The sequence below is a fragment of the Humulus lupulus genome, chromosome 7 (genome assembly GCF_963169125.1).
Source record: "Humulus lupulus chromosome 7, drHumLupu1.1, whole genome shotgun sequence".
Taxonomy (NCBI): Eukaryota; Viridiplantae; Streptophyta; class Magnoliopsida; order Rosales; family Cannabaceae; genus Humulus; species Humulus lupulus.
The window spans coordinates 3,878,229-3,889,861 of NC_084799.1; the positions used below are offsets into that span (position 1 = coordinate 3,878,229).

Sequence of the window (11,633 nt, forward strand, 5' to 3'; positions counted from 1 at the left end):
CCTACATTCCTATTGTTGAAAAACATTGTTTCTCCGGTGTGGACGTGAGGATCCAAATAAAGGGAGGAGGTCACACCTCTCAAATATATGCCATTCGTGAGAGCATTGCCAAGGCCCTAGAGGCTTTCTACCAGAAGTTCGTGGAAAATAAATCTTAGCATTCATTGGTCATTGGTCATGGTGTTGTTAGAGAAGAAGAAAGTTTATTCTTCCCATTTTGTTTTATGATATATTTTAAATCAAAAAAAAGAAAACCGATGCCTTTTTGCTAATAGTAGACTCAAATTTTGATTTTAAATTTATTTGAAATGGGATAAAAAAATTAATTAATACGAGTTTCTTCAAGTTTAATGGGAAAGATTCTTAAGCTTTTGGTTCATTGGTCTTGTCCATTATTCTTGTTTCTTGCCTGTGGTTCTCGTTCAGTTGCATGCTCTTATAGAGTGCTATATTGTTTTATGTAGGAAGTTTTTCTATCATTCTGACAGAAGCAGTAGCAGTGCTATATTGGAGTTATGATATTTGTTAGAGGATATATCAAGTCTATTATCCAATTTTCATGAGGCATCCCTAATTCACGTTCGTCGTTCGACTAATAAGGCCGCTCGTGAATTAGTGGCGTAAGCACTCAGGGTGGACAGTGAACTTGCATGGTTGGATGACTTTCCATCATTCTTATTTAATGTGTTGCACTCTGATTATTTTCAATGAAATGTTTCATTGTAAAAAAAAAAGATCAAGATTTGCTACGGTTTGAGCTTATAATTTATTTTTGTATTTTTTTTTAGCTTTTTTAAAATAAATAATTTATATATAATACAAAAAAGTATAAGTTGAATTTAATCTAATTTTTTAAAAATATAATGAAGTGGACCACTTATGTCTATGTATATATACCCAATCAACATTTAATGGAAGTGTGCCAATGGACACACACAAAAAAAGAATTGGGTAGTAAATCACAAGTTTTGTTAAATTTTAGGTAATTTTGTCGCATTTATCTTTTTTTTATAATTATATAACTTTTATTGGAGAATATCCAATAAAATATATATATATATAAAAAAGTAGTTCATTGCTATATTTATCACATTTTACCAAAATAATTACTTTAATGATGTTATAAAAAGTATGTCAAATTTAGCACAATAATATATATGATTGTTTTATTTACCATATTAATATTAATTATTATAACTTATTAATTAATAATTAGTGACTAATTATATTACTTATTTATTTATTTTTTTTACAATAAAAAATGAAAAAATATTACATTTTGTATATTATCAATAATTATTAAAGAAATTGTTATTTTTTTTAATTAATTTACATCTTATACATTATATCATAATTTTAAATATTAAGCTAAATATAATATTAATTACTTTTTTGTGTGATATGTAATTTTAATATTAAGACGTCATATCTCTCTCTTCACTTTCCTCTTCTCCGTCGTGATTTGTCTTCCCTCCGCCGCGATCTGCGCTTCTCCTTGAGTTGGGTATGTGTGCTTTTCAGTTTTTTTTATCTCCCAAGTGTGGTGGAAAAAGTTTGATTTTTTTTTTTAAACTTCTTTTGTTTCGATTTCTTTTGAACTGGTTTCTGGCAGTGTAATTTGGATATGAAGTTGTGAAATTGAGGTTTATTTATTGTTTGGGCTCGTTCAATTTGGTTCAATTGCTTTAATTTTTTTGGGTTTAGTTTTTCGAGTTTTGAAGATTTAGGACGATAGAGTGGAATTAATTCTAATCAATTATTTGGGTTTGATCTCTATTGAATTGAAATTGTTTAGAAAATTTGTCATTCTCATCGAAGTTTCTATGGTTTTTGTCCATTGTCGAAATAAAATGCTTATGATCAAGACTAATATGAGTTTAATGTTCATTCTCTAACAAAGGTGATTGATTTCTCTTATTGTTTATTAGTTTTTATTTTTTGGTACATATAAATAATTTTTAAAATTAATATTATACAAAAATTTAATGAACTAATCAATGATAAAAACTATACCTATATCTGAATAACTTAATACTCGATTAACTTTTTAAATAAATATTCTTTTTTTTTTCTCTTCTCTATTGTTTGTTCTCTCTTTCAATTGAACGATGTAAGTTTCTCTCTCTTTTTTCTATCAATTATTCTCCTGCAAGGTTTATGGCTTGATTCATTATCGCTCAAAGGTATGAGTTCTCTTTCTGTATGTTTGTTTTCTTCTAAACATTCATTCATTCGCTCTTTCTTTATTTCTTTTTGCCTTTTCTTTTTTGGTGTGTGATTTCTGGGTTTGTGTAGATTTATTACACATGAGTTGTTTTATGATTTTGTTCTTTGACTTCGCAATTATTATTGCACTTTCAGTTAAGAACAATTTTTTTTTATCTCTGATTTTCTTTTCAGAATGTATTGCTTGTTCTTAAAAGTCTCAAATAAATTTGGTTGCAAAGTGTTTGATAAATTGTCTCTTGAAGAAATTTCACTAATTTGGGTATATTTTCATAGTTTTTTTTTTCCTTTCTGGAGTGGTGTTGGTGGTGTGATGCACCACCGTTTTAAGTTGCTCCTTAGGACTTATCAGCTGTGTTGTTATGTTTCAGTTGTTTGGTGTTTTTCTCTATGTTGTTGCTGTAATTGTCCATGGTCTTCTTGTGACTTTTAATTGGTTTCAATATACTCAGTGTGTCCCTGACTTGTACGGGTTCACTTCAGCAAAAAAAAATAAAAAATTTAGTGGAGTACCAAAACAATGCTAAGCCGAAGCCCACATTTTATTAGGGATTCTTTTAACACCATTTCTCTTACACGGCCATTTCTCCAAAAAAAAAATCAGATCTCAATCGGCCACCCTTTCTTTTCCACCATCTCCCTTACTCCTGAACCATCTTTATCTTGCCGTTCTCCTGACTCCGCTACTCTCTCCATCTCGCTGTCGTCCTCACTCGGTCTGTGGCATCCTCTATCTCTTCGTTTCCTTTTGTTTTTATCACTGTCCTATCAGATAGTGAACCACCTTGGTTTTTCAAAGTACTCTTGCTCGCCTTTGGTGTGCGTGGCGTGTCTCCGGTGGTGGTGTGTTCTACTTTAGACAGGGTAATTGGCTGTTTCCTCTGTCAAGGGTTTCGCTGTTCTTGGACTGTACTGTTTGTTTGATATTTTTTACTCATGGCTGATGTTTCTGTTTATCGGAAAAGTGTAAGGGGTTTGCTTATGTATTTTTGTGCATGTTTTGATCTGCTTTTGTTGTTCTTAATCAGGCTGGCTCTTATCATGATTTTAGTACAAATGGGTATGCTTAATTTTGTTTTTTAAGACCAATTTTTGTTTTCTTTGTATGTGTGTTAGTTGTGGTATGCTAGTGTTGTTCGTAAAATGAACAAGTTTTTTTGATGTTTTTGATCATACGGGTCATTCATTTCTGAGTTTAATGTTGGTTTTGGTAGAGGGTAAGGGCAACTTTTTTGGGGCTGAAAAACTTTGGATTGCAGTAGTAGTATAGTGTGTTGTTCTATTTGCTCTGCTTTGTTGGTTTTGTAAAGAGGCCTGAATGTGTTATGAGGGATGTCCTTGGATTGTAGGGTTATGTTTCTTGTTCATATTCTTTTATCTTTTCTTCAATGGCACATTCTTTCCTGGTTCACTTCCATTTTTTCAATGAAAACTACTTAATTCTGTTTAATAAGTACATGTTTTTTTTTACAGATTCTATTTTCTCTGTGGAGAATTATTTCTATTTAGGGTTGTAGATCAAATTGTGGCTCATTGCATACACTATTATACTTTTATACTATATCTTTCGGGATTTCATCAAAAGTGTTAGAAAATGAGTTTATAATATGACCGTCCTTTATTTTGAATTTGAGCTTGGGGTACAACTTTTTTTTTTTTTTTAAAAAGTGAAAAATAGAATGATGTGCTTGGGTTATATCTATTGGTACATATTATAAAGAGAATTTTCTATGCGAGTGAAACACTGAAAAAAAAACTTAACAAAAACACTGAAAAAACATTTTTAAAAATACAAATTCCTTAGCTAATTAGTTGTTACTATTTTTCAAGCAGACTTGACCTGAACAATAGAAAGAGATGAATAAAGCGGGAGGCAGTGGAGGGGCAGGTGGCGGAGCAGGAGGTGTTGGAGGAAGCGGACCCACAGCGGCTGCTGCGGCTGCGGCGGCTCAAAAGCAGAAAGCGTTGATGCAGAGAGTGGAAACGGACATAGGCCACATTGTCGACAATTTCAGTCACTTAGTCAATGTCTCTAGGGTCAACGAACCAACTGTCAGGAACACCCAAGAAGCTTTCATGGCTGAAATGCGGGCTGCAAGGATGGTCATGGCTGCCGATTCTCTGCTCAAACTTGTTTCGGAGCTCAAGCAAACGGCTATCTTCGCAGGCTTTGCTTCACTCAACGACCATGTCGATCAGAGAACTGCTGAGTTCAACCAGCAAGCTCAAAACACTGATCGTTTGCTTGCTCGAATTGGGGACGACGCTGCCGCTGCCCTCAAAGAACTCGAATCACATTACTACTCTTCTTCCCAAAGGTTCCTCGGCTTCTAGAACAGTAATTATGTAAATATATTTATATTCATATTTCTCCAACCATTAATGGCTGTTAAGGAGGGAAGAAATTTCCAGTAAACTAAGACATGGCTAGGTTTTTTCTCTTCGCCTAAGTTATGGGAAAAAGATATTCAGTATCTCATGTGTATTAGTATGCAAAATTCCACTCTAATTTTCATTGTTGGTTCCAAGTTCATTCATTGCATTTCATTATCTAATGGTATAGACTGCTGAAATCATGTACATTGCTACATACAGTGGATGTAGATAAATGATTATCTCTGTAAAAATCTTATATATGATTGTGATCATAAGCTGAAGCTCTTGAATGAAGATTTTGGAAATTGTTGCAAGGCTGCAGTGTAGAGCTCAGGCCATGTTTCAGGAAAAGAAAGAAACCCTCTGTTTATTTTAATGCAAAAATCTTAGTTGGTATCAATGGAATAATAAAGCTTTGAGTCCTGAACCAGTGCCATTGATACGAGAGATAGGGATCTTAATGGGTTTTGTTCTTTTCCTAAAACATGGCCATAGGGATCTTAATGGGTTTCATTCTTTTCTAAAAACATGGTTGCACAGGGTGTATATGGCACCATTCACAAGGGTATGCCCTACAAGTTCTACCATGGCTGCACTGGGCGTATGTGGCGCCATTCACAAGGGTATGCCCCATAAGTTCTACCATAGCTGCACTGGGCGTGTGTGGAACATCACCAAGCGCACTATTGGTGTGAAGCTTAATAAGCAGGTATATTTACTCATCATATACTTCATACGCACTCCAATCTGTTTGTTTTGGGCTACTTTTACTGTGTATAGAAATGGTTGCTTATGTATGTTTAATTATGGGTTTTTGGTAATTTTTGAGATGTGTTCCCTTTACTTGGATGAGTTGATGATTTTATATGCAATATTCATAGTGGAAACGATTGAGAAAAGCTGAGCTATTTTAATTGTTCTGATAGTTTGTTTATCGTTAGCTGATATATCATGGGCTGAAGTAGATTTTGTCAATTGTTATGGGTAGATTTGTTTTGATATATAACAGATGTTGTGCTTAGATAACCAAAATTCTAAGTTGTTGTGCTTTGTTATATTAAGCTGTAACAGGATTTATATTTAAACAGATTATAGGGAAGAAATTAGTATAAGATTCAGAACCATTTGCTAATAGCCTTTTGGTTATCTAATTTTTGTTAAATTCATTTCAGCATATTAAGAAAACCTTTGAATAATGTAATGCTCTTTTTTCTTGACAGTCTACGATTAGTTCGTGGAGTCTACCTTTTCTTGATACTTTTCGTAGCTCAACGGGTTTCAATCTGTACGAGGTAAAGTACTTTTATGCGCTTAGTTGCAGCTCACGAACGGAACCTGCAAGAGCCTCTAAATTTGTTTAACACCCTTTATTGTCAGAAGAACTTATTTGGTTCTCTATTTAGGAGGCATCATCCCAATTCAAATTTTGCCATTCAGCAGTTAATGTTGTCTAATCATTTTGGTATTTAGGTATCGTTCATAGACTCGTGGCTCTTACGCCAGACTCCAATGAAGCAGCTTCTCCTTTGGATTATGAAGAAATCGAATGATGATGGAAGTGAAGATGCACTTAAGAGGCGGCTTGTGTATTCTTTTGGTGATCACTATTACTTTCGAAAAAGAACTTCTTATACTTAACCTTCTGACCGGGTAGAACACCATTCTCTTGTTTCTCACTTCAGTGATTTTAATGAAAGAGCAAAATGATTATATTAAGAAATACCATTGTCAATGTTGCCCACACTGCAGATATATATTCCTTCTTGACAGATTTGGTAGAATAAGATGGCAAGGCTATAGATTGGCAACGAAAGACGAGTTAGCTTCCCTTCCCTTCTTTCTTGCACATCACTTCTGGAAAAGAAATAAGGTAAGTCAAAATTTATGTGTACTTACCAACATTTTGAACAAAGAAGTTGCTGCCTCTTAATGCATTGTTCATGCATATACTTTGTTGTTGTTTAAGCTTTAGTATCTGAAGAATACCCAAAACTCGAGTGATCCAATCGCCAACTCGATCGTAGAAATCCTCACTGCCCTTTTCTTCTTTCTGCCTCTTAAGAAAATCTCATATATTCTTTGCTTCTTCTACTTCCAGCATAAGATATCTATCTTAAAAAAGAAAAAAACTCAACTATACATATCTTTTGTTGTGTAACTTTTGACTTGATTTTCTCTAATTCTATTTTCTTTTGAGAAGCATTGTTGAGAAACTTGGTGCAACCAAGAGTTGGTAGCTACAAAATAAGGTTGTTGACCCAATGAGCAGAGGAGTTTTGACCTCATGAAGCTTCGATATATATATATATATATATAAGCTTCTGATTTATAAAGATCAAAACAAAACAAAGAGCTTAATTTAGTAGTATTTGTACTTTTATTTAACTCCAATTATGTATGGTTAAAGAGAAGTGTTGAATTCAAGAAGACAAATTTCCAAAGGTACCCCTTTCAAAAAAAAAAATTAATTTCATATATTTTGAATCGGAGCAATTTAAAAAAAATAAAAACTATGTATCTTCGAAAGTGGCAGCACAAACATTATAGCCTTCTCTTTTAGGTTTCTAAATATAAAATTTTATGTAATTTCTAAGTGTGTACAAGAAGATAAGACTAAAATACTGATAGATGTTCGATTTTGAGCCAAAATTTTGTTAAAATTGGCATTGAAAAGAGATAAATTTTCAACTGTAGGGTTAGGATTCCATTTTCAATGTAATTGAAGAATTTTCATGTGAGATTTCAAGGCAACTGGGATTGAACAATTTTAACGCCTATCAAAAAATTATGATGAAATTTGTTAATTACACATTTCCAAATGGGTATCCCTTTAAAAAAAAAATTGTTTTGGTATTATTTATATTCGAGCAACTTTTAGAAAATGAAAACTACCTAATATTCGAAAGTGGCAGGCATGAAAGTTAAAGTCCCTTTCTTTTATTTCTAAATATAAAATTTCGTACAACTTAGAAGTGTGTAGAGAGACATATACGACCAAAATATAATGGATATTCGACTTTGAGCCAAAGAGCTTAATAGAGGATGTCAATTGTGGAGTAAAAGCTCCATTTTTACTGTAAAAGAAGAGTTTCCTCTTGAGATTTCAAGACGATAAAGATTGAACGATTTTAATGCCTGTAGAGAAATTAATGTCGAAATTCATTTAAGCCACAATTTCCAAAGGGGTACCTCTATAAGAACAATTTGATTTTGTATATTTTGAATTCAAGCAATTTTTAGAAAATGAAAAATATGTAATCTTTGAAAGTGGCAAGCATAAACATTGTAGCTATGTTTCTAAATATAAAATTTCATGCAATTTGGAAGTGTGTACAAGGAGATAAGACCAAAATACTTACGAGTGTTCGGCTTTGAGCCAAAGACTTATTATCATTAGCCTTAAAAATAAGAAATTTATTAACAATGGGGTAAGAACTCCATTTTCACTCTAATATATGCATTTTCTCATGATATTGTAAAGCAAGAAAGATCGCACGATTAGAAAACTTTTTTCTATCGAAATTAGTGTTGGGAATATAAGGTTTTATACTTTCTAATCCTAAACGAGGCCTTGATTAAAAACATTATTCAAAGTATGAATGTAAATCTTGATAATCAAATAAATATATTCAAAGTATGAATGTAAATATTAATAATTAAATATTAAATGATTATAACATGAATTTAGAATCATTTAATCATCAAAACAAACAATCAATAATGAATACAATTAAAGCACAATAGAACAACACAATTACAAAGTTAGGTTTTAGAGAGATAAAACATTTGAATTGAGCAATTGAATCTTTAAACTTGGGGAACATCTAAAGGCCTATACACGGGGAGTATCGTTGTCCAAAATCTTTATTCTAAGCCTTCCAATTGTTGCTTGAAGCTTCACCAAGATAGAATGAGATTTTGGAATAAACAAGCCTTTGAAACTCATACAAGTCAAGCAATTCTTTATGAGTTTTTTTGGAAAAAACTTATGATCTCTGAGAGATAGAGAGAGAAAGAGGTTAGAGAGCGAATTGTAAAGTGTGAACAAGGCTTTCAACTCTAACAATCATCATTTCTAGTGTAGGCACCATCATCAAGTCTAACTAATAGGATTAGAGCTTTTGTACACATCATTTGAAGCTTAAAACACGTATCTGTACATACACGTTAGGCAACACGTCACCTGTCTATAGGCGATGCATCGCCTCCTAGGAGGCACGCCACATGCTCAGGCCAAATCTCTCAAAAAGTGATCTTAAACCCTTCCAAATGCTCCCAAACTTTTTGGACATACTTAGATATAACATCATATCATTTTAAACCCATAAAAGTCAATTATAGTTGCATACTACAAAATCTCATATTTTCACTTCAACTTAAGTAAAAATGATTAAGTGTAAAACATGGGGTTAAAAAATAAATTAGGCAAAACACACTCCAAAAAAGTATAAACTCATATAAAAATGATTTCAATTTGGTGAATCATGGAGCTTTTAGCAAATTAGCCAAGTTTTAGTACTAAATAAATACCCATTAAATCTAAACTTATTTACAAAAAGCACTAGTAGTAGATGCTTTAAACTAATTAATTAGGTAAAATAGCTTAAAATAGGGTTAAAATATTACTTTTCATAGCACTCACACGAGTTTCTATTTTTTAAAATACATCACAAAAATCTCAATTTTTTTTTATTTTACCTAAACATTTTATAATATAAATAACATATTATTAAAATATTAATGAAAGAATAAAATATTATTTATATATTATTAGAATATTTTTAAAGGATGAATAGTGCTTCTCTGCAATAGCAATATTTATTTGTTTCTTAAATATACAGCAGCCACAATATTACAATTTTCTTACATTTTTAGTCTTTCTCTACTCTAAAATAGAGAAAAGAGCCATTTACATACATCAACAGAAGTGAGAGCCATTTATTATAGGAGCTACTGTGAGGGTTTTTAAATGTTACATATTATATTTTTAATATATTTCAAATAAGGGAAGTTCTTTAGTCCCTCAGTCGCCATTTTCAGGACTTAGTCCAACAAGTGTTGTGAGCCATATGATATGTTAATTTTTTGGGTGAATGGTTGGATTTGAATTTGTTGATTGAATGATACAAAAATACACATATACCCTTGGGAACCCCCTTTAACCGGGTACCGATTGCCATTTACCCTTTAGTTTGTTTTTAATTTGTTTAAGCAAACAAGATAAAAAAAAAAAAAAAAAAGAGCTTCTTCCTCTTCAACCGAGTTTGACTAAGAATAACGTTCTGGTTATTTTTGCCATTGTTATATCGTTGGAGTGGATTCGTGGGCTGTGGGTGGAACGTGGTTACCTACTGTTTAAAGTGTTCGGCTACGTGAGTTTTGCCTTTTGTAGTGTCCGAGTTGGAGAAAAGAGTTGTTCTGTTACTGGTATGTTGTTATCTCTCTCGGTGTTGGTTTTTTTTTTGGCAAAAATCCTCATTTTGTAATTACTAGTTAAGATATTTGCATGAATCTTGAGTTTGGGTAGTTATGAAACTTCTGATGTTTGGAATTTATTCGGGCAATTTTTTTTCTTGAAATGTAGAAATTAGTGAAATTTGCAGTGGACATTGCTTCAATTTATGAAATTTTGTAAGTTGTGAAGTTTTAGATGCATTTTCGGAGTTCGATAATGCTAAGATTGTAGGGATCAATAAAGAAGTTCACCACAGAAAACCAACCTCCAAGAATCACAACTAAGCAACCAAGTTAAAAGTCACAATAACTCACAAACCAATCAGTAAAACAGAGCTGGAAAAACACAATGCAAAACACAGTCTTTTACGTGATTCGAATTAGAGCCAAGACAACTCTAACCTACATCCAGGGGCAGTCACTTTTATTAGAACTTGATCTTCAACTTTATTTGAGTACAGATGTCACTACTCTCTCTTCTAGTACTTTTAAGTCTCTTCATTTAGTCACTACTTTTTTTGTTTTAATTATTTCGGTGTAATGAAGGACGACCAAGAAGAAATGAATATGTTGCATTCGAAGGACCATCTGCTCCAAGGACCAAACGAAATGCGTCGCCGGTGACCATAACGTCTTCCGACTCGGAGGTTTCAGATGCAGAGATGATCATGAGTCGAACCACTTTCCAAAATCTGACTTTCAGCATGTTGTTTAATCTGCATATTGATGTGGAGGAAATCAAGAACAAAGGGTATTGCCATTTTTGTAATGACAAATCAAAGGAGGCTCATACCGAAGTTCTTTCTCCATCTCCACCACATCGCCCCTCTAAGACTAAGTAAGCCATGTCCGGAGAAGATTGCTTTTGTGTATAGTCTAGTGAAGTTTAATCAAGTGAAATCCTTTTACCTTATGTCTGTTTTTTAAAAGGAAAAAAATATTTAGTTTATATCTTATATCAGGTTGTAATGTAAACATGTATTACGAACAACATCCTCCTATGAAACTCCTTAAATCGGTTCAAATTATAAAAGTAAAGTAATTTTGTGTTGTTTATGATTTCGATTACATGCTTCAATTAACACCTTATACAATTTTTTTTTCTTATTTAATAACAAAATGAAATCATATTAATATTATTAACATGAACATATCCTTAATTGAATCAACCCTAAATTTCACCCTAACAAACATGGTTGTGAAACAAGACAGAAAATAGTTGTTTTCATAAAATATGATAGTGAAAATGAATTTGAATTAAATTTATATTGAACTTTATCAACTTATGCATCTGGAGTTTAGGGAGGATGACATACGACATACACCTTCCTACATAGAATGCATGAGCAAATATTTGGTTCCCACCGTGCCATGGGATTAAACTTTGGAGGATGCAAGACAAACTTAATACCAAATACATATACGAACTTTTAATATCAGCCAAGAATCAACTTTTAATTGTACAAATATATTCTTATTTCTATGGGGGCATAAATTAACTTAGTATGCTGGATTTTTCCTATATTACTTATGAATGAGGCAGGCCACTAAAACAAAAATTGGGCCAACAAAAATTA

At 32.5% G+C, this 11,633-nt stretch overlaps 1 protein-coding gene and 1 pseudogene across 2 annotated transcripts; both read left to right on the forward strand.

The window, feature by feature from the left end:
- Positions 1-1,369: 1,369 nt before the first annotated feature.
- Positions 1,370-4,759, forward strand: LOC133790374 (mediator of RNA polymerase II transcription subunit 22a-like). Of its 2 annotated transcripts, none has more exons than XM_062227986.1 (2): positions 1,370-1,504; positions 4,060-4,759. In XM_062227986.1, the coding sequence occupies exon 2, from the start codon at positions 4,084-4,086 to the stop codon at positions 4,558-4,560; it is 477 nt and encodes a 158-aa protein (XP_062083970.1). In that variant the 5' UTR covers positions 1,370-1,504; positions 4,060-4,083; the 3' UTR covers positions 4,561-4,759. The 2 variants fall into 2 exon arrangements, with proteins under 2 accessions (XP_062083970.1, XP_062083971.1); XM_062227987.1 differs by having other exon boundaries at positions 1,414-1,504; positions 4,057-4,759.
- Positions 4,760-4,943: 184 nt separating this feature from the next.
- On the forward strand, positions 4,944-7,067 carry LOC133790373 (uncharacterized; annotated as a pseudogene).
- The last annotated feature ends 4,566 nt before the right edge of the window (positions 7,068-11,633 follow it).